Genomic DNA, 24,568 nt, shown 5'->3' with positions numbered 1-24,568 from the left:
TAAAACACATTCTCTTCAGAATAAGTGATGAGGCGAAATGAAATCTTTCTGTACAAAAGCCTAGAAACTGAGTAATTATGAAGTGAAAATCTTTTATATTTCTTTTGGAAACTTATTTCTATTAAATATTATACAAGTTGATTAACATATAAACAGTACACTAAAGGGCAAGTGGTCCAAGTACTTCTACGAGCACATCTCAGAAATTCTGTAGCACCATGTCTAATTCTCCACTCTGCCATACCATATCCTAGATTCTGTTCCCAGAGGTTGGTTTCTAATGTTGATAAATCAATGTCCTTGGTTAATGATAATAAAATACACTTTTTCAAAACTTCTGATTCACCATGAAAATGCCACAGGAGATCTGCAAGTGTTACATAAGTATTCAACAAATAGCTGGTCAAATTCTTGTAAATTTAAATTTTATTGAGGCCTGGGGAAAATGAATCAAATTCATCAAAAACCTATAAATCTGTATTTTGACCGTCACACCACAAAGGCTTTAAGTGTCATTTGTATACAAGAGAATGCATTACACTGTTAAGACAGACCTGTCTCTGTGCTAACATTTGCTTTTTAAAATTATTTTCAACAGAATATTTTTTTCTAGCAGCCAAACCGTGGCCTTAGAAAAAGTCAGTACGTATATAATGCAGCAGAACATGAAAGTTAGTGGTCACCTACAGTCTGCAGCATATTAACATACACTTGTAATGAATTACAGTATAGAGCCACCGACATATTCCTCTCCCTTTTAAGGTTTGTATGCTTTTAAACCCTTTTAAACTGTACAATTAAGATTAAAAAGGTGGGTTATTTTATACAGGTTTATAGTCAAGCTTGGATTCTAGCTTCTTCGAGTCAGCAACTTTGCGAACAGCCTTCATAAAGTCCTCTTGGATAACATAGTCACGATCAGCACGGATTGCAAACATACCTGAACAAGAAAAGTTTGAAATACATATTTACTTTCAACTCATAAGATTACAAAAATGTTTCAAAATGGCATAAAAAAAATGACATCTTAGCATTTCCTTTTCAGAATAATCATTTAAAATTGTTCTTTACAGCACACCAAAAGTAGTATGTAATAAATGGTAAATATATTCCAATGGCTATGCAAAAGTTTAAGTTACTTCCAAACATACCTGCTTCAGTGCAGACATTTCTCAAATCTGCACCATTAAATCCATCTGACAGCTTGACAACCGCTTCATAATCTGTAAAATTAACCAAAGAAGTGCTTTAGCTTGAAAAAAAAATTAATGATATGAATCAATTTATAAAAAAGGTAAATAAAGTCACCATTAAAATTGTGTTATAAATGTTTTCTTCCTTTGTTTGATGCTGGACAGGCAGTATTTGATATCGTTCTCACTGTGGACTTTATAGCATACTATGTTCCCCTACCTCAAGCATTTTTCCACTCTGCATGGTGTTAGTCATGGTGTGTGCCCACATCTGGGATGCAACTCTCACCCAAAGCAAGATTGGTCAGCGGTTCTGCAGTGCTAAAGTAGTGGTCACTGCAGGTACTACAGTCAACCTTTGGATAAAGGGAGGCTACGGAAGCTGGATTAAAGATAAGACAGTTGGCAGGCCCAGGCTTTTTAAAGGGTAAAACAGTGTTTATGGGAAAAGGCACTTAGGTGGACACTAATGGAGGCCCCTAACCCCAACACCTCCACCTCTCCTTTAGCCACTCCCATAAATTGGAAGATGGTTGGAAGCAAGTTGCCTCACCCTGCATTTTATAAGTCCTCTGCCTTCAAATACAGCAGCCATGATGCATAACATCCAGCCATTATCCATTAGCAATACTTTTGTTGAATTGTAGCAATACTCTCCTACTAAATCTCCTAATACTGCTACGTATTTAAAGAATGATCTGAATCAAAAACAAAAATTGCTGGACAAACTCAGCAGGTCTGGCAGCATCCATGGAGAGAAAGCAGAGTTAACATTTCAAGCCTGGTGACTCTTCATCAGAACTTTGTTTTATTTAAAGAATGGTCTATTTAGTTAATATGCAATTTAGGAGGACCAGTAGAAGGCTTCATCCCACAAGCTTACTCCTCCATTTAATAAAATCATGACCTTAAGATTGTCACCTCAAATTTACATTCCTATCTATCTCTGAAAACTTGTCACCCCTTGCTTAACAAGACTTTATTTAACTCTGCCATAGAAATATTCAAGGACTCTGCTTCCACCATCTTTCCAGAAAGACTGTTTCAAAGACTCATGGTCCTTTAAGTGAAAACAATTCGTCTATTCTAAATGGGTGAGCTCTGATGTTTAAAAATGATCCCAAGTTTAAGATTCTCAAGAAGAGGAAACATCTTCTCCATATCTGCCATGTCAAGACCCTTCAAGATCTTGTCTGTTTCAATTAAGTCACTTCAAATCTCCTAAACTTCAGTATATACAAGTCTAGACTGTCCAACTTTCCCTCATAAGACAAAAACCCTCATTCTAGCTAATGGTCTAGTCAACCTTATCTGAACCATCTCCAGTGTATTTACTTTCGTCCTTCCTTACATACAATGGCACAACACTCCAGATGCAGTCTCACTAATACCCGGTTAAATTTCCCCATTTCTCTATTCATTTTTTGTGATAAATGATAACATTTGATTAGCTTTCCTAATTGCCGTACCTACATACATACCATTTAAAATTTATGCACAAGAATACCCAGATCCTTTTGCATCCCAGAGCTCTGCAATCTCTGACTATTTAGAACTCCACTTAAGTATGTTACACCCATTCATGATAGATGGAACTGCATAGTTTCATTGCTACCTTCAGAATGCATGCTGAAACCTTAAGGAATAAAAGTGGAAGATACTTTCTATCATTACTTTGATTACATAAAAGAAACAAAACGTTCCTTCGGATACTAAACTGTCTTTTTTTGGATTAAGTCATTTATTATATTGTGCTTCTTAACATATTAAAAATGCAGTACAAAGGAAACAGGTTCCTATTGTATAAAATACTTGTGCAAACAGATTTAATGATTAAAAAGTACAGTCACAGCCATTTTATTATTTCCATCAGGTCCACAGCGTACAGCAACTTGCATGAGAACTGACAACTGCTAATTATTTTCCCTAAATATACTGTATCTGAAACCTGTAGACCTACTTTGAAGCTCTGCATGTAACTAATCAATAAAAGAGCAGATGGGGTTGATGTCCTTCGGATGTGAAACATTATAACAGATGTGAAATAGTGAAGATGAAAAAAATGAAAAAAGTCAGCGAAGACAAGAACCTGGCACTGTAGAATCTAATAAATAGCTTGCAAAAGTATTGCTTTTCTTTAATCTTCACATATAAGTTCCATATATTCAGTTTTAACTTTTTAATTGAAACTAGCTATCAGAACCTGACAAGGAGTGGGATTCACTGGTAAAACACCAGGGCAGATGCACAGCTTATATTTCAAGTAACATCACAGATGAATTACTTTATTGCTCATTATTTAAAAATCAGGAAAAATAGGAATGGTGTACATTGTACTTTTGTAGCCAATGCTCTTAAAATTCTAACTATGGTTCTTGTTAAATACACAAAATATGGTCTCAAAAGACTCACATTAAACCAGATAATGTGTTCTGGTATTTTTGTTGCGAAATGAACACTGGCAAGGAATTTTATCAACTCCCTGTTTTTCTTTGAATAATACTATAGAAAATCAACAGGAGAGTCAAAACAATCCTGTGCCAATCCTCCCTTCTCTGCTATTTCTTCAACTCTTCTCTGCCTTGGATTTTTAGTGCCACCCATGTTGGTAATGGAAGTTGCAGTTATATCACCATTTAAAACAATATCACAATTAATTATCCATCAAAAGGGTAATTTCTGTGAAGGTGCTTAATAGTTAACATGAGATATAACAGAATCATGATTTTAAACCTACATATGTCGACAAGGCCTCCTGTACTGTCAATGCAAGTTTATTTATATTAGGGGTTTAATGACAAGACAGAGAAAACATTCAAAAGTCATTGGCTTCAGATAATAAAGTATTGATCTTAGCTTAGAAAAACCCAGAGATTGGAGAGCTTGGCATTTTGAAAAGGACCTGATTGAAGTCAGATATGACTGTAGTTTCTCCCAGGAGAAGGGGATTGTTAAGAGCAGTTTAGGGATTAAATTACTTCAGTGGAAGAGTGTACTCTGCAAAACTGCTGACCAGGATTGTTTGGTTGGAATCCCGCAGATTATTAAAACTGTTAAAGTCTAAACTCTTAACTGTATGAATATTCGAGGAAAAGGCTTCACAGCTCACAAAACTGGAACTGAGAGGCTGTTAAGTAACAACTAAACAGATTTGATAGGAAAGTAAAATTTCTCTGCAGTTTTGAGCATCTGTAACATGATGTGTTGGGGATTTTATTTGGTCATGTTTTGAAATCTTTTAAAGTACACTATATTTCAATAGCCTGGTTTAGTTTTGTTTAATTTCTTTTGTTGAATAAAACTGTTTATTGTTTAAAAAACATCTGCAGCCTTGAACATTTTAACGAAAGTTTGCCATATTAATTTTAAAGAAACAAAATAAAATATATCAAGTCAGATTTCATTCTGGGATCGGACTTTACCAGCAGGATCACCACAATTCTTTTATGATTCTAATGAACAGTAATGCAGAGCACATTTATCTAATAACCATATTAATCCCATTAACTACCAGCATAATTTTTTAAAAATTAGTTTACTACTAAAATTCTTAATTTTCACATTGAACACATTTTAAAACATCTGCAATGCAAAATGCACTAATATTGTAGTCATACAGCACAGAAACAGGCCTTGCAGCTCATCATAATATTCACAAGTTTTGACAACATCGAATTCTGTAGTATACTGGAGTCTTAGCAAGCTCCATCATACAATGACAGAATGGAGGTTTCATCATTAAAACTTTTACTAAGCCATAAGACATACTCGGAAAAGCAACAGATGTTAATTGGTAAAAATAGAAAGGTGGAGGATTTTAACATACCTATTTCCCCATGCTTTGTGATGGGACCAGCATGGATCTTCAGAATATCCAGTCTTGCTTGCTCATTTGGAAGCTCGATATCTAGAAATGTTAAGAATATTTAGTTGTATTGTCTTGCGAAATTTCAATTGGACATACTTTTTTTTTGAAAACCAATCTCAACTACGACAGTCATACTTACGAATCTTCCTATCAAGTCTGCCAGGACGCAACAAAGCAGGATCCAATGTATCTGGTCTGTTTGTAGCCATTATCATTTTAACTCGATGAAGAGTATCAAAGCCATCCATTTGATTCAATAGCTACAAAGGAATGCAGTTAGGTCATGAACATGAAGGCAGGCAGACAAACACTAGTCTCAAGGCAAATATGGACTAGTACATGGACAAATGTCACTCATTCATGCAACAGTATAAAACTGACTTTGTACCTCATGTAAAATGATTACTACTTTCAATGAATGAAGTATTTTTAGCTCATGAAAAACTCATGTCATGTTAAGACTGTGACCTCACATATGAAGGTTATAACTTTGTACAGAAGACACATGATTCACATTTCAAGGATTCAATTAAATAAATTGCAAACTGACATAATACGTATGGCAAAATCTCTCCCTTGGATATTGATATGCAACGTAAGTCTTTTTGTAGGTACAATTCCGCAATAACAACCTCTCAGGTCGGCTTTCCTTAAATGAAAATGTTCCATTCCAAATGAGATTCACAAAACAGTAGTTAGTTGTCAGATTGGAGACAAAATTTGAAAAAAGAACTGTACCATATTAACCTCTTAGCATTTAGTGCAGCATAATCGTTTGAAATGTTTGTTATAGACAAGATCAGACCCCTCAAAACATTTCAAGAAGATAGCCCAGACCCTAACTTTGCTAGTTGTTTTAAGCAGATGTAAAGTGGGTATTCCAGGAGAGAATCAGCTGGTTAAGCCATTTATTTTAAAACAAAACAGAATTTATTTACAAAATGACTTCATGAAAACAGAACACTGAATAACTTAACCTCTCCAAAACTCCAACAGATCATCCCAACTTAATGACACTGTTCCAAATACCAAATTCCCATAAACACCCTAGCACAAAAGGTAAAGTCAACAACAAATTTTTACAGGATAAACGTCCGAGAGATAGAGTACCAGCCTGGACCTGCTTCTGTGGGTCCAGCAGCCTTTCCACTACTCTGCTAAAACAAGATACAAACCAGAGTAAAGCTGAGCTGAGAGAAATGGCCACACCCCTTTCATTGTACAACTTTTTAAAAAAAACTTGATCTGTTAGCTATTATCAAATTAGCCCTAAAACCCTTCAACCCCCCAGACTTTTTGGAGTCTGTGTAGTTTACGAACTCTCTGAAAAAAAACCCAAGGACTGCATAACCTTGATAAAGGAGCAGTTTTGTCACACCTCCTTCTTTAAAAAAATACCTATCAATATCCAAAGATGGCTTCATTTTAAAACGCTTTAAAAATTTTTGTTAGTACTTTAAATCACATGTATACATTACATTGACTATGTAATGTCAATGACTAAAACATGCACAACTATATGTTTTACTCCTGCCACTGAACACCTGTTCCTCATTCGAGTCTTGACAAGGTGTCAGCAATCATGTTTTCTTGTTCTGCCACACGTACAATTTCCAAATTGAATGGCTGTAACAACAAACTATCTATCTAAACAGTCTGACATTTTTGTCCTTAAAATTTCTCCACAAACTTCAATGGGTTATGATCAGTGTATATGATTGTCTTGGATATGTTACTGGTAACAGAAACGCTGAAATGTTGTAATGCCAACATCAAGCTCAAATTCTCCTTCTCAACTGTCAAATATTTCTGCTGATGAACATTCAACTTCCTGGAGAAATATGCAATAGATCTTTCTAACTTCTCGTCATTTTCTTGCAAGAGCACAGCACCAACACGCACATCACTTGTATTGGCAGTCACCTTGAATGGCTTTGCGTAATTAGGTGTGGCTAATACCGGGGCAGTAGTTAACACATCTTTCAGGCTGTCAAATGCCTTCTGACAGTCTGCTGTCTACTGAAACATCTTGCCTTTCTTTTGCAATTCAGTGAGTGGAGCAGCCACACTGTTTAAATTTGGTACAAGTTTTCAAAAAAAATCCATTCAATTCCAGGAACCGTAGTACTGCTCTTTTTGTCGATGGTATGGGAAATTCCCCAATTACTTTTGTTTTTGTATCCCGAGGGGTGCATTTGTCAGTGTCCAATAACATGGCCCAGGAAGGTGACTTGGGCTTTGGCAAATTCACTTTTAGCCACGTTTGTCACCAAGCCTGCCTTCCGAAGTTGATCGCACAAGTCTGATAAATGTTGTAAATGTCCCTTCGATGTGTGACTAAAAATCACCAGGTCATTGATATATATGTATAACACAGCTGTGTAATCCGGCAATGACCTTATTGGTTAGTCTCTGGAATGTGGCTGGCGTACTATTCACGCCAAGTGGCATGACTTTAAACTGATACAGTCCATTTGGCTTTATGAAAGCTGAAATTACCTTTGCTCTTTCTGACAAAGGTACCTGACAGTATCACCTGAGCAAGTCCAACTTAGAAATATAAGTTGCTTGTCCCACCTTCTCAACACAGTCTTCCAAACGTGGAACTGGATGTGCATCAGTCTTTGTAACTGCACTGAGTTTGCGGTAATCCACACATAACCGTTGGGTACCATCTGACTTTGGCAAAGCTTTGGCTTTATCATTACCATGGGTGAGCTCCAGTCACTATCACTTACTTCAATTATGTCATCTGGGACTGCGTTCAATCTCCACTGAACCTGTGCCAACTTTAGAGGGTTATGCCTATAAGGATGTTGCAGCTCCTATACCTATATCATGTACAATTAGGTTAGTACCTCTTAGCTGATTTCCACTTATTCCCTTCATATGATAGAAATAACTCTTTCAGGTTATTTCAAGTTTTCCTCTGGAAGGTAACTCAATTTATCCCAATTTTTGACATCCTCATTGTCCACGTTAATTTCTGGAATGTCCAGTTCAGAATCCTCTGAACTTGGTTCTTCCCTCTGTGTTGTCAATAACACATTCTCCTATTGCTTTCCTTCCCTGCCAAAATACCTTTTGAGCATATTCACATGACACACAGAATTCTTTCTGTCTGAAGTCCCTATCAAGTAGCTCACCTTAATTTCCTTTCAACTTGATAAGGTCCACTAAACCTAGCTTTTAAAGGTTTATCTATCACTGGAAGTAATTCTGACTTACCAATTTCTCCTTAATCAATTTTAATAGTCCTCTCACCTCATACCCAAAAACTAATTCAAATGGACTGAATTTGATAGATTCATTTGGTGCATCTCTGATTGCAAACAGCAATCATCTGGATTGTCCTGACTATAAGCCCTCAACATGGTCTTTAATGCCTGATGCCAACTTTCTAGCGGTCCCTGCAATTCTGGATGGTTCACAGTAGATCTGAATTGTTTTATTCCTAAGCTGTCCATAACTTCCTTGAATAATTTTGATGCGATTTTCTCTCTGTTGGTAGTCCGTATCTAATGGATCCTTTTAGTGGTGATATTGCGTAATGGGACGGCCTCTAGAAATCTAGCTGACACATCCATTATTTTTGTTTGAGGTAGGGGATATACACAATCAATCAAGGATCTTGTGAAAGGTTTCTTAAATGCAGGAATAGGTCTTAAGGTGTGGGTTTTATCATTGCCTGTAGTTTTCCAATTACCTGACATGTTATGACATGTCTGGCAAAAGTCAATACATCCTTGTGCAGTCTAGGCCTGTAAAAATGTTTCTGTATTTTAGCTTGTTTTCCTCACCCCTAAATGACCCCTAAGTGGTAGCTCATGTACCACTCACAACACCTCCTTCCTATACCCCATTGGCAATACGATTTGATGAACTTCTGCCCATTTCTCATCTGCCTGAATGTGTGATGGTCTCCATTTCCTCATGAAGACATCACATTTAAGGTAATAATATTCAGCGATACATTCAGATTCCTTTTCTGTGTATGCCTTTTGATACAATTGCTTTAAGTTTTCAACTTTCTGGTGTAGCTCAGTTAATTTATCTGAGCTAAAGATGTCTGCATCATCTTTTTTTAGATTAGATTAGATTCCTTACAGTATGGAGATAGGCCTTTCGGCTCAACAAGTCTACACCGACCATCCGAAGAGCAACCTACTCAGACCCATATTTACCCTGACTCACGTACCCAACACCATGGGCAATTTAGCATTGCCAATTCACCTGACCTGCATATCTGTGGATTGTGGGAGGAAACCGGAGCACCCAGACGAAACCTATGCAGACACGGGGAGAATGTGCAAACTCCACACAGACAGTTGCCCGAGGCAGGAGTCAAACACGGGTCCGTGGCGCTGTGGGGTAGCATTGCTAACCACTGAGCCACTGTGCTGCCCCAAATATCAGGTCCCGGTTTGTGCCAAACATCTGATCAAATAGGGTCTCTGCTAATTCCACTTCAACTTTCTATCTGTACTCTTTGATCTCTCCTGTTATATCAATTGGTGACTTTATGACCTCATTACCACATTGTCAGGAAAACTCCCAGGATGTGTGTCCTGTAATATTTCAGTTGCCTGAGTTTCCACTGGCTTTTCAACCACAGTAGGCAGCATCCCTATTAGAGAATCAGCTATATCATTATCAAGGACAAATTGTATTCCTGAAGTTGAGAGTTTGTTCAGTACTCCTAACACAAATTCTCCACTCTTCACTGGACTCTCTAGCCTCACTTTACATAATTGAGTGCTTTTTGTCTCATCGCAAATTCCCATTACTAGTAACTTTTCTGGCAATAGTCCTTCATAAGTAAATACCTTATCTTTCAGCATCATAGACTGAAAGGATCCTATGTCTCTTAATGTTGTTTACCTGCTGAACTTGGCCTATGCGAATAAACCATATACCTGCAAAGGTAAAGTTTAAGAAGATCTGGCACTTCCTCCTTAAACAACCTCCAACCAGGTTGTACATTCTACTGCAGCTTTCTAGCCTCCACTGTGCTTTGTGTTGCCACTCCAACAAAATTCACTGGCTTATCCTGTTTTCCTAGACCTAGCTTCCCAATGTTTCTCCTCACTCACCAACACTGATTTCATGTGGCCTACTGTAATGCAGTGAAAACACCAGAGCTTTTTAACTTCTCTGTCCCCATCAAGGGTTTTCTTTTCACCCTGTAAGTTATTCTTAGGATCTTCACAGAGATCTACCTTTCCCTTTCCACGTGAAGATTTCTCGTTTCCCCATTTTCTATCCCTTACGGATTGAAATTGATTCTGGAAGCCAAACTCTGCTTTATTGTCCAACTCAATCATCAGCCATTTCAGTTGCTAATCTTGCCGTTTTTAACACTCTGCTCTTCCACAAGTTCTCCCTACTTCAGAAAGTAAATTTTTGAACTCCTGTTAAAGTGACAATTTCTGAAGTTCAAACTCTTTTTTTTTTAACTCTCTTCTGCTTTTAATTGTAATTCCTTGTCTTTTGCCCTATTTTCAATTGAATTCTAGCCATCTCCAAAGATTTTGATGGCGTTTTCAGCAAATTTAAATGCTGAGCTACTGTTGTAATTACCTCTTTTTTCCTCATGGAAGAAGACAACTCCAACCGCAGCTTGTCTGCTAACTCCAGCAGCTTGGCCTTAATCACCTTTTGTAAAACCCCTAAGGTCACTTCTTCCACCCCTAGAAAAGTCTTGGTGACTGAAAGAGCCATTGCTATCCCAAGCATGGTTTAAACCAACCAAATTCAACACCAGAACAAAAGACACCAACACCTACCACTTGCTGCCTTTAGGTCCAACAACTCCTAATCTCAATATGGAACGACAAAACAAATCACGGACAAGCCCCCAGTCTGTTATGGATCAGGTTGGACCCCTTAAAACATTTCAAGGTAGCCCAGACTCTAGTTGTTGTAAGCAGGAATCAAAGGAGGACCACACTATTTTATCAAAAAGGTGCTGCAAGGCATCTATGCTCGGAGATAATAGCAGCAGTCTGTGTGCCAACAGTTGATAGACCAAGTTTCCAATGTTCCATTAAAAATGTTAATACCATCAGGTTGTAAACAGCTGCACATTAAACTTCACTTCCCTCCGAGATGAGCATGTTTTAGGTTCTCAAGGATATCTACTCCATACCTGAACTCAAGACCTATATAATTCATGTTGCCGTGGAGTTAGAGTATGATATGGAAAGGGTATAAGTCATTTCTGAAAAGACAGACAAAAGTAATCTGGCAGAGTCTGGAATGTAGAAAGCAACTTTGAGGTGACTGTCTCGGAGGTTCGCTGCACAGGATCGCAGGTGAAAGCTTGCAGTCAGAATAGAAAGACCAAATTCACTGTGTTAAAAGGCTGGAAATATTCACTCAGTCTCGAACACAGAAAAATGTCTCCGGGGAGAAAAAGTACCTCACTATGAAACACAGTTGGCAGATTAAAAGTTACCAGACTGAGGAAGGATAAGAACAGAAGTAAACACTTAGGAAGTAAGCATCGCTTTGTACCGCTCCAGTACAAATGAAGGGTTATTTAAAAGGACACTGTAAAAAGGGTAAAAAATAATACTTTTATAAAAGGCACTTTCAGATTTTCAAGTTCAACATTTTGATTTTCAGGGTTTCTTTCTGATTTTCAGGGGCTATTTCACTTTTACCAAATTCTTTATTCAGTGATGTAACCAGAGTAATACAAGCTTCTGCATTTATGTTGACATATTGGGTATTTGGATTCTCAGAAGGAGAACCACAACTATCCTCAATAATTATCACTCCACAATTAAACTAAAGTCACAAAATAGAATGGATTTTCTCCTCACTGCACAAGACTAGTACAGAAAACATCGGCAAGATGGCAAAGTTTTCTTTAACTGACTTCTACACACAAAAACACTATCACCTAAATAAGGGGCAGAGAATGGTTTGAAACCATACAACAAAGCCAGAACTGAGCCTATCAGCAGCAAACAAAGGACAGAATTAGCCTGTGATTAGAAGAGTGGTTACTCAAATGTTCTGTCATTTATGTTCACAGGGCCAACTTTACTTTCATTGCTTGCCCCAGTCTTTGAATTTCCCCAAGATTTTTGGTAGCTCTCCGGGGCAAACTCATGGCCACATATTTTGAAACCTGCCACAATGACTCTCAGACTTTACATCACAAATATACTGTCCATACCTCCATAAGAGTTCTCTGAATCTCTCGATCAGCTGAGGTGCCTTCAGAGAAACGGCGACCACCTGCAAAAGAACATTATTGCAATAGGTTTTACTGCATTTGAAAAGTTTAAAAAGAAAAGCTTTTAGGTTCTTTGGCTGGTGGAATCAAGAAAGATGATTGTTGCATCAAAATTTGGATTGGTTTTAAAGAAAATCAAGATTAAACTGTAAATCTTGCTAAAAATTAATGCCTCAAATGTAAATAGCAGAGGTAGACAAGCTTACCGATAGCATCAATCTCGTCCATAAAAATAATGCATGGTTGATGATCCCTGGCATAGTTGAACATCTCTCTGATTAAACGAGCACTTTCACCAATGTATTTATCAACAATGGAACTGGAAACAACCTATTAAAAAGTTGCAAGATTTTACATTTCAGGAATGACTGAACTATTCTTGCCAACATTCATTGTTATACTGTATTTAGTTCAAGAGAGATCAGTAGTTTAAGTTTTTTTGAAGTACCTTTAAGAAGTTGCAGTCTAACTGACTAGCAACAGCCCTTGCTAAGAGTGTTTTTCCTGTACCTGAAAAAGATTTTTAAAAAAATCATACATTGACATTCTGTTCCTTTGTAGCTCATTAATAACAGAATATGTTTAACAAAGAGAAACGTATGCTTTACCAATTTACATTTTTTTGCTGTGATAAAAGAAGAATGGATTATGGACTCTGTTGTTCTGTGGCATACCAGTTCTCAGCCTAATTGCAGCTTGTCAAACATTCTACCTCTATGGCCCTTCTCTTAATTGGACTACTGGGCATGAAATACTGGTCTTCCAATATCTTTCCTCCTTTCAGCAAGACGCTGAACTTGACATGTGAATAGGAGGGCTACAGAATTATATGGTGCTCTTTTTATATCATGTTCTTTGGTGAGAGGGGGTCCACAGAATAACTTATATTGTGGAATAAATTGCATGAATCAACTGCAAAAGTTCAGTGAATAATCTTACATCTAATTATATGTAAAGGCAAATTCAATAATAAAAAGAAGTACACTGGCTCACTTTGCAAGACCCTCTCTAAAAGAAATTCACAACCAAGTTTGACTCAACCAAGAATAACCTTTTCTAGTAGCAAAGGTGGTAACGTTCTTTAAATGTTTCACAGTATATACTTTTTCAATTTAATACAGTAGAGTGAACAGGATCAATTTCTAATTAGTCAAAAGTAATTTAATGAAAACACACCAGAGTAGTTTGTTTTACCTGGTGGTCCATAGAGTAAGCAACCTTTTGGTGGAATGATTCCTACACGTTGAAACAATTCTGGGTTTGTAAGTGGTAGCTCAATAACCTGCAAACACAAAACAATTTCAAGTTAAACCAAACAGAAGAATTACAAGTTATAACTCATTTCATAGAACAATTAAATATTTATTTTAATGCAACAAGTTTAGCATACAGACCTCTCGTAATTCCCTAATTTGTTCAGCTAATCCACCAATTTCAGAGTAAGTAACATTTCCTGGATCTTCATGAGACATATTATACACCAAAGGGTCCACCTCTCTTGGCAAATACCTATTACACAAGTAGATTGCATTGAAAATGTTCCACTCTTCACTGTAGCAAGAAAGCTTTTTTATATTCATAAATACAAAGAAGTTCCTTAATAATCTGCAGTAGAATACCTTTCTGCTTAAAATAAAAGCACGCAACAGGAATTCCATTATTTTGGAACGATTCATCTAATTTCAAGTATCTAGGCATTTCAAACAACAAAACATATTCAGAATTGTGGGTGGACTAAAGCAGGAATAGCTTCAATCCATCAGGCTGTAATGTGAGCACCTCATTGTTGATATTTTAAATTACAATGCAGCCTCATTGAGTTTATTTTTTTTATTACTGAATAAAAGGCTTACAACACTTACCTCATTATAGTCAGAGTTGTCATATCCAGGGCAACTCTAGTACCAGGTTTCAACTTGCTTTTTTCAAGCTGTATTTATTAAACAAAAAAAAAATCAGAAAACACCATTTTTCTTAAAAGCATGTTTGTGGCTTCTTTTTGATATTTTTTTTAAAAAGCTGAGTAACAATATTTTTACTTACACTATTAGTGTTGAAAATAATTCATCTTCCTTGTTCAATTTTTAAAGTAATCTGATTATGGAACTGTGAAACATCATGTGATATAAATGATACAAAACAGTTTGTGTTGCTCATAAAAATATGATAGTGCCTCCTGCATCATGATAATTATAAATGCTTATTCTCCTCAGAACACAGAAGGCCAAAGGGAATTTGACAAGTTTTTTTTTAAATAAGATCATGAAGTGTTTCAATCTAGAAAATACAGAAACTATTTATAACAGCCATAGGAGTCTACATCCAGAAGGCACAAAGTTAATGCAATTGAAACAAGAGTAGTGTCATAACATGATGAGAAAAGTGGTCAGAGTTTGGAATGTATTGTCTGATAGGGTTGAGAACACAGATTCAAAAAGAATTTGAATGAATACTTGGAGAAAAAACGTCAAGGATATAGGGAAAGGTCTGGGGAGATGGGTAACTGGATTGCTCTTTAAAAATGTTAACAGACTCAATGGACCTACTGGCCTCCTGTGTTGCACTAATCCATGATTCTATGATATATTGTAATAGTTTCTCCCAAAAGGATGCTTCATTCTAAAATATCTTGTGCACAACCACATTTTTAATAGATAGCCATCATCTTAGCTATATTTCTACAACTGAACATCAATGAAGCAGAACAATTTGTTCTGTTTAGTGTTTAGTTCAGCACATCACATCAGAAATCCAAATGATAATGTTTATCAGTTTTAGCAGGCGATCACAACATGCAGATTTTTAACTTTAAAACAACAAATCTGGCACACACTACGTTCTGGACAAATATTCAAACCAAATGATTACTGGAATTTTACAAGGACTACTTCCATTGTGTACAGTCCACAACACTAATGTGTCTAGGTAGTATTTGGTTACAACACAAAGTATTTTACCGCCATTACGCTCAAGGCTTAAGCTTTTATCTGAGAAGACAATTAAACTTTTAAACAGAGGACAGGTCAATGGTTGTACAGCACAAATGTATAGTTTTCTTTAACATTTGTGCAAGAATAGGGTTGAAACAGTTGTCAAATAGAGAACATACACACTATTATACATATAAAATAACTTTGCACAGAGACCCTGAAGGAGAAGATGATTAGATAATTTAATGTACGAGCCAGTACATTAATAAATTTCAAGAAACATTTCAGTTAGATTGAAAGCCAATCAAACATATACAAGGGGAAATAGGTCTGATGCAATAACAACTTGTATTTAAATCTAAATTTTCCTTTAAATTTTGTGTCATGAGTGGCCTGCACATTTTACTTTGATTTATGATCATGCATGTACAGCATCTTGCAGTACTTGTCAGCATTGTGAGATAGCTCCTGGAGGCAGATGTGTAACTTTTTGGGAAAAATGTTATATTAGATTAGATTCCCTACAGTGTGGAAACAGGCCCTTTGGCCCAACAAGTCCACACCAACCCTCCGAAGAGTTACCCACCCAGTCCCATTTCCCTCTGACTAATGCACCTAACACTACGGGCAATTTAGCATGACCAATTCACCTGATCTACACATCTTTGGACTGTGGGAGGAAGCCGGAGCACGCGGAAGAAACCCATGCAGACACGGGGAGAATGTGCAAACTCCACACAGACAGTAGCTAGAGGCTGGAATCGAACCTGGGACCCTGGTGCTGTGAGACAGCAGTGTTAACCACTGTAAAAGGTCCCAAGATATTTCAGGACATTATCATTTGTGGGCGGCACGGTGGTGAGCACTGCTGCCTCACAGCGCCAGAGACCCAGGTTCAATTCCCACCTCAGGCAACTGACTGTGTGGAGTTTGCACGTTCTCCCAGTGTCTGCATGGGTTTCCTCCAGGTGCTCCAGTTTCCTCCCATAGTCCAAAGATGTGCAGGTTAGGTGAATTGGCCATGCTAAATTGCCTGTAGTGTTAGGTAAGGGGTAAATGTAGGGGTAGGGGTGTGGGTGGGTTGTGCTTCGGCAGGCCGGTGTGGACTTGTTGGGCCGAAGGGCCTGTTTCCACACTGTAATGTAATCTAATCTAATCATACAAGTTTTAACATCCATTCACAAATCAAGATTGGACAGGTGACTAAAAGTTTGCCAAAGAGGTAGGTTTTATAGGAGAATCCTGAGGGGACGCAGATGTGAATACATTTAAGAAGAAATTCCATTGAGTGGGGCCCAGACAGCTGAAGGAGCAATTGATGAGGAAAGTTGGGCAATATATTCATTTCGCATAGTTTTTGTGAAAAGGTGGCACAGAAGAAACAATAAAACAAGAAATTCTTTGACAATGTCCACAAATGTCTAATTCAATAATTAGTCAGAATCAAGATGACTGGGCACCACTTTAACATCAGTGATGGGGAAACTGTTGGAAAAAGTTCTAAAGGGACAGAATTACTTTCCACTTGCAGAGACAAGTATTAATCAAATATAATTGATATGGCTTCATCAAGGGAGATCATTTCTGACAGGTTTTACTGAGTTTCTTGAGGTGGTGACTAGATGTGTGGATAAGCGTAACATAAAGGATGTAGTCTATAAGGCCACTGAAAAGGTCTAACATGGGAGAATAGTCAAGAAGCTAAAAGCCCAAGAAAACCATAATGTGCATAGCTGTAGGCCATTCAGCCCTTTGAGATTGCTCTGCCATTCAAGACGATCTGACTGACCTAACATTTCTCAGATCCACTTTCCTGCAATTTTCCCATAACCCTCAACTCCCCTACTGATCAAGAATCTATGTCAGCCTTAAATAAGCACTATGACCCCAGAGCTCTCTGTGGCAAATGGGTTCCAAAGACACTCAATCCTGAGAGAAGAAATTCCTCATTATTTCAGTCTCAAATTGGCATCAAATTATTCTGAAACTGTGCCTCTCATCCTAGACTTGCCCTTGAGGCAAAACATCTTCTCAGCACTTAACCTATCACACCTCTTAAGAATCCTATGTTTCAATGAGATCACTCTCATTCTTCTAAACTCAAGTAGAATTCCAGCCTGTTTTAAAAAAAAACAAGAAACTGCGGATGCTGGAAATATGAAACAAAACAGAAGTAGCTGCAGAAACTCAGCAGGTCTAGCAACGTGTATGGAGAGAAAGGAATCACATTTTTGGGTACAATGACCATTCTTCAGAACTCAGAAGCCTTTGCTCAGAAGACATTTCCTCTATACTAGGGATCATTCACTGAACTGCATCCAATGGTATCTTTCCTTAAATAAGGAGACCAAAACTGCTCATAGTACTTCAGGTGCAGTCTCACTAGTACCATGTACAGCTGCAACAAGACTCTCCTTATTCTTAAACTGCAACCCTATTGAAATAAGGGTCAACATTCCATTAGCTTCTCTGCTGTACCCCATGCTACTATGTGTATTCAGGATACTTTAAATAATTTTCAATACATTTTGTTGAGTGGTGGGGGTGGAGGGAGATAGTCAAAGACTGTTTTCATGACCGGAAACCACCAGATTTGGTCTGGGTCCCTTACTGTTCGTAGTGTACATTAATGGTCTAGACAATTGTAGGATGTTTGATGAGTACATTTTTCTGATCGCTAATTACCACACCATCGATTTTCAAGCAAAGAAGAAAGCTTTAAACTACATGACAATACAGAACAATAATAAATGGAATTTAATCCAAAAAACGAGAGGTGATTCATTTTTGAGAACTAAATGGCAAAGGAGTACATAATGAATGGTAGGACCTTAGGAAATACAGAGGACCAGAAGGACCTTAACGTGCATGTTCATTAATCCTTGAAGGCAACAGGACAACTGAATAAGATGGTTAAGACATATGGGATGCATGCCTTTATTCATCAAGGCATTTTCTACAACAGCAGAGAAGTTATAATTGAGTGTATAATGTGAGTTATGCCACAGCTGGAGTATTGTATGCACTTTTGGTTGCCAGACTATAGAAAGGATATGGTTGTACGTGAAAGGGTGCAGATTGTACTAGAAATTCACCAGAATTTTGTCTAGCAGGCTGGTTTTGCAATGCAAACACTACATAGAGAAGGAAGGGTGTTATAAAATTGTGCTAACAATGAACACTGAGGTATCATATTGGTTACATAGTTAGTGATGTGCATATATTTCCAAAACAACTGGGATCAATTGTTGTCTGGATAATATTACCTAAAATGTTATTTTCCTACAATTGGAAAAGTCTGCAACCACAAGAAGAATTCAATTTAATGGTTTGTCTTTAACTCTCATTGACTGGTTCATACTTGACAAATTGTTACTGATATTGCAAAATATTTCTCTCATAAATAAATCTGTTGGTAATTCAGCTTATACAGGTCTGACAAGACTCATTTATTGTCTGTTAAAAGGTATAGCCAAATTACTTTTTGCTACATGTTCATAGCCAAGTGCAACCATTTGCCAAAATCTAGTCTCCATCGTATAATACAATGATTAGGGTGCCATCTCAAATTTCTTAATGAGTAATGAATGATATCCTGGCTCTACATCAGAAATGCTGATAACTATTACAGAAGAGGTGGTCTTAAAATGCATAAAGGAAGATAAATTCCTGGGACCTGATCAAGTGTATTCCAGAACTTTCGGAGAAGCTAGGGAAGAAATTGCTGGGGGCCTTGCAACTGGCGAGGTGCCAGAAGACTGGAAGATGGCTAATGCGGTGCCATTATTTAAGATAGATGGTAAAGAACAGCCAGGGAACTATAGACTGGTGAGCCTTACGTCAGTGATGGCTAAGTCATTGGAGGAGATTCTGAAGGATACAATTTACATTTGGAAAGATAATCACTGATTAGGGATAGTCAACATATTTGTGTGTGTTGGAAATCATCCTCACTAACTTGACTGAGTTTCTGGAAGAAGTGACAAAGAAGCCTGAAGGAGGCAGAGCAGGAGATGTTGTCTGTATGAGCTTCAGCAAAGCATTCGACAAGGTTCCGCACAGTAGACTGGTTATCAAGGTTAGATCACAGGAAATTCAGGCAGAGATAGCCAGTTAAATACAAAATTGTCTTGAATACAGGAGACAGAGGGTGGTGGTAGAGATTTGCTTTTTGGACTGGAGGCCTGTGACCAGGAGTGTGTTACAGGAGCAGTGCGGTATCCACCACTTTTTGTAATTTTATTTAAACGATTTGGATGCAAATATAAGAGGGATAGTTAGTAATTTGCAAAGGACACCAAAATTGGACAGCGGAAAAGGTCATCTCAGAGAGCCTTGATCATAAGGATCTAGGGGTGCAAGTGCATCGGCCCTTGAAAGTGAAGTCACAAGTGGACATGGTGGCGAAGGCGACGTTTGGCACACTTGCCTTCATTGGTCAGTATACTGAGTATAGGAGTTGGGGCGCCATGGACACTGATGAGGCCATTTATAGAAAACTGCATGACATTCTGGTCTCCCTGCTGTAGCAAAAATGTTGTTAAACTTGAAGGAGTTCAGAAAACATCTACAAGAATGTCACCAGGGTTGGAGAGTTTGAACTATAGGGAGAGGTTGAATAGGATGAGGCTTCTTCCCCCTGGAGTGTCAGAGGCTGAGGGGTGATTTTATAGTAGCTTATAAAAAGAAAAAGAGTGAATAGCCAAGGTCTTTTTGCCAGGGTAGAGGAGTGCAAAACTAGAGGGCATGGGTTTAAAGTAGAGGGAAAAGATTTAAAAGGGACCTGAGGGGCATCATTTTCACAGAGGGCATGGAATGAGCTGCTAGAAGAGGTGCACAAGAGGGCACAATTACAACCTTTAAAAGGCATCTGGATGGGTATTTGAAAAGGAATGGTTGAGAAGGAAATGGACCAAATAAGACTATCAGTTTAGAATATCTAGTCAGCACAGATGAATTGGACCAAAGGGTCGGTTTCCATGCTGTACAACTCTATAACTCTAATTGTGGCACCTAACAAAACCATCAGCTAATTGGAATATAGACACTGAATCACTGGGGAATCTTTGGCCTGAAGCTTGCTTATAGACTCTCTTTATCTATCTTACCCATGTGCTTTAAGGTACCAGCTGACAATTTAGGAACTCAAATCTTTCCCCTTTAAAACATAAACAAAACATGCAGCCAGAGATTTATAGTAAAATAGCTGGTTTAAACACAACACTTCTGTATGATTTTTAATATTTTACCTGCCGACGACAGCCAACAACGTATCGTGGTCCATTTGTCGCCTTCACAATAACTATATAGAAATAAAGATAATTTTAAATGCTTTGTTATGAAAGTCTGTGAAGACGAATTGTAGCTACCAGTAATTAAAATGCAATACTTACATTTCTCTTCTGTAAGCTGTTTCAGCACTTCACCAACAATCTGAGAAAAACAAATTATCATTTATACTCAACTGAAACTGTAGAAAAATACCAATCTTTTGCTGAAAGAATCAAACTCCTACCTGTCCCACACTCTGAAGAGCTTTGAGATCATTTTCAGACTTTTCATACTGCTTGGTTAGTTCTTTCAGCTGTTCTCTTACTATAAAGAAGCAAAGGGTTTGAATTTTTATTTTACAAAATTAATAAACTAATTAAGGAGGCCCTCCAGTTTCTCTTTTACAATATACATGCAGACAATATGTTGTTTGTGCCTGTGTCGGCTCTTCGGTAAAGCTATTCAGTTAATTCCAACCTTCTGTTCTTTCTTCATTGCCCTTTAATATTTTCCCCTAGACTCATCTAATTCTCAATTGAAGGTTATTATTAGGCATGTGCCCAATCACAAACCACTTAAAACAAAAAGTTTTCATTTGTTTTTGCTAATCACCTTAAATGTTCACCTTTTGATTAGCAACCATTTTGCTACTGGAAATTGCCTTGAGTTACTATCAAAATGCTTCATGATTTTGGACATTTTAAACAAATCTTCTTTAATCTCTCTGGTCTAAGGAGAGCAACTTCAGCTCGTCCAATCTCTCCAAATATCAGGCAAGAACCATCTTCAACAAAAGAGGATTAACATGCATCCCTTACATTCAAAGACATGGCCAATATTGAAACCACAACCACTGACATCATGTGGTTACCACTGACAAGAAGCTTGACTACATTAACCATGTTACATGACAATGAGGGTAGGTCAGACACTGCAGGGAGTAATTCCCCAAAGAATGCCCACCATCAAAAAGGCAGACATCAGGAGTGTGATGGAATGCTGTACACTTGCCTTGATGACAGTAGATCTAATCATATTCCAGAGACTTGATACCACTCAGGGAAAAAAAAACCACTTGACTGGAAACGCAATCACCACCTTAAACACTTACTCCCTCCACCACTGATGCAGTCATACAGTCATACCATATAAAAGATGAACTACGGCAACATATCAACCTTGACAACATCTCCCAAACCTCTGGGCTTCTACCACGTTGGACAAGGACAGCAGACACAGAAGCAGCATTTCATGTCTACCAGTTCTCCAAGCTGCATATGATTCTATCTTACAAGTTTATTTGGCATCCTTCATTGTTGCTGAGTGAAAAACATGGAACATACTTTCTAACAACTCCAAGCATGCCAAACCAGCCCACCATAACTTTCAGACGGGCAATTAGGGATGGACAAATATAGATCGTGCCAGCAACATACATTCCATTAAAGATTAAAAATAAACCAAAGTCTTCATCCTTGACAATATTTTAGAATATCTGTCTGTAACCTCTCCAAGGCCTTGACATCCTCCCTAAAAAGTGTGGTGAACAGAATCAAACAGTATGCCAACTGAGGTTTAACTAGTGTTTTGTAAACATTTCACACAGCTTCCAAACATTTATATACTATTCCTAAAGGATCAAACTTACATTTTTAAATGCAAGTTTTGTGTTCAATTTTACCTGTTTGGAACTGGAAGAAGGGTCACCGGACCTGAACTGTTGGTTGTTTTCTCTCTACATATGCTGCCAGACATCCTGAGTTTTTTTCCAGCACTTTGTTTTTATTTATAGTTTGTTGTGTTTATGTGCGTATTTTGAGGATGCAAGCACTCTGTACAGAAATCTTGGATTTAGAGAGTGCAAAGTATACTTTGTGACATTTGTCATACTTGAGACACCACAAACATTGTCAGATGGTGCTACATTGTGCACAGGCAAGTGCACAGACTTATTATACTCAAGACTTCAGATTGTTCAAAAATAACAAACTTCTCCCTTACAATTAGTGTGCAAGTTAAATGTCCATCAAGTTAGAGATTTATATTTAATCTTTGTTTCCCCTTTATATACAAAACTGCAGTTAATGGAGGTAGCAGGCAATATTCCCCAAGACCTATTCACGAGTGTGAATTTTCTCACAAGCAGGAGAGGTGATCCTACCCACCAAGAACACACTGCCATAGGTTTGTTAATTGGGCTGTACATTAGTTAAATTGCACAGTGAGGGAGAAAGGGTATAAGCAAAGATTTTGAAAGAAATTTGATTTCAACATTATGCACAAAATTCTGCTACAAGTTTGCTATTAAAAATAATTGCTGCTTCCTTTTAATTATGTGAAGCACAAGATCATAAAAAAACTGAGGAGAAGTTTCAAAACTAAATACAACTTGTGAAATATTTCATAGCCAAAGAAAGTTATCTGTGAGCTACCATTTTTCCATAAATTCATTTAAATACTACTTCCTTTGTGATAATATTTATAAGCATAAAGCGGTACTAAATAGTATAATTGTCCTGTTCTGGTGTTACATTCAGGAAATTTCCCAAAACAAACTTTGCCAACAACAAAGCATATTTATACAGCAAACTAAAAATACTGACATTTCACCAGACTGATCTTGGGATGGCAAGTTTGCCTCAAGAGCTGAGACTGCAGAAGTTACATCTGCGTGCTTTAGCATTTTAAAGAATGAGAAGTGATTTCATTTAAACTTACAAAATTCTCACAGGATGTGACAGAGCAGGAGTGAATACAAAGCTTCCTCTAGCTTGAGAGTCCCTCGCCAGGGAAAACAGTCTCAATACCAAAATTGACTCAGGGTGGTGAATCTTTCGAATGGTTCTTCTCTAGCAAGTTGTGGAAATTTAATCATGGAGTATGCTCAAGACAGAGGTTGATACATTTGACGGAACAAATGGCCTACTCCTGCTCCTATTTTCCATATTGCCAGTAATTAATCAAAAATAGAAATCATTAACAGCTTTCCACTTCACATTTACTTACTGGTCTGTTTCCAGAATTTTCTTTTTTTCGTTATAGACACAGGCTAGAATGCGGAATTAATATTGGGAGGAACGGTTTAATTTTGTGTTTTATTTCAAACTATATACTTCAATTTCTTCAAGTAATGGGCGACCTCTTAACATGGAACTTTTATAGATCCTGTCAGTACTTCATTCAACTTTGTTAATGTCCCACACAGTTAAAGCAACATTATAAAATGAATTAGAATATAAATAAGATGAAAGTTGCGTTAAAAACTGCCTCAGGATAATTATCCTGAACCGAATTCTGCAAATGCAGAACGGTGGGGCTACTTTCATAGCTTGCAAAGGGGTTGGCACACGCACGATACTAAGTAGCGTTTTTCCATGTTATTAAAAATTGCACTCTGTGTGAAAGATTAAGATACAAAACCACTTCTGGATTCAGTTTATTTCCGAAATACCCTCACTATCTACCCAATTAGTCAGGAGACGAGTGACAGTAAATTTTAATTCCGGATTTGTTTAGTGAACTGAATTTGAATTCCCAGGTTGGAATTTGAATTTATGGCTTCAGTTCACTAGGTGCTGATGGTTGTGATCATCTTTCTTTCTTCCAACTCCATTCAGTTCACACCGAATCCCGGATTACAATTTCCTACATTTCACCGGTGCACTTTAGATGATGAATCACAGTGTAGGCGCCGGGAACTGAAGGGAAGGCCGGCAGACGGGCAGCCCGCTCCGGCTGCACATGAAGCTGCGATTGACTCGGCCCCGGCTTTACCCAGCATGACAAAGCGAGTCGGCACCGGACTCCGTTACTGTCCGATCAAACAAAACCCGGAGATCGCGTTCACACCCCAACCCACTAACAATGAATAACATTTGCGGGAACGTACGCTCTTTCAGGCGGCCGTCGATCTCTTTGTGCTCCAATAATTTTTTCCTGTAATCCTGAAGCGCTTTCTCCCTCGGATCCGCCATGTTGACGCTCAGCACCAAGCACCGCCTGACGGGGAGAAGCTTTCAGCCGCATTTGATAACGAGCCTCTTCTCGGGCAGGAAAATAT

At 37.8% G+C, this 24,568-nt stretch overlaps 1 protein-coding gene across 1 annotated transcript; it reads right to left on the bottom strand.

The window, feature by feature from the left end:
- Positions 1-408: 408 nt before the first annotated feature.
- On the bottom strand, positions 409-24,568 carry psmc6 (proteasome 26S subunit, ATPase 6). The gene is made up of 14 exons (XM_072568721.1): positions 24,398-24,568; positions 20,753-20,832; positions 20,631-20,670; positions 20,487-20,539; positions 14,170-14,237; positions 13,702-13,816; positions 13,502-13,589; positions 12,756-12,817; positions 12,514-12,637; positions 12,248-12,309; positions 5,201-5,321; positions 5,020-5,100; positions 1,152-1,223; positions 409-940 (listed from the first exon to the last, which is right to left on the bottom strand). Exons 1-14 carry the CDS (start codon positions 24,480-24,482, stop codon positions 822-824), a joined length of 1,170 nt encoding a protein of 389 aa, XP_072424822.1. The 5' UTR covers positions 24,483-24,568; the 3' UTR covers positions 409-821.

This window comes from Chiloscyllium punctatum, chromosome 4, assembly GCF_047496795.1.
Source record: "Chiloscyllium punctatum isolate Juve2018m chromosome 4, sChiPun1.3, whole genome shotgun sequence".
NCBI classification, from domain to species: domain Eukaryota; kingdom Metazoa; phylum Chordata; class Chondrichthyes; order Orectolobiformes; family Hemiscylliidae; genus Chiloscyllium; species Chiloscyllium punctatum.
This window is presented reverse-complemented; position numbering and strand designations above follow the sequence as displayed.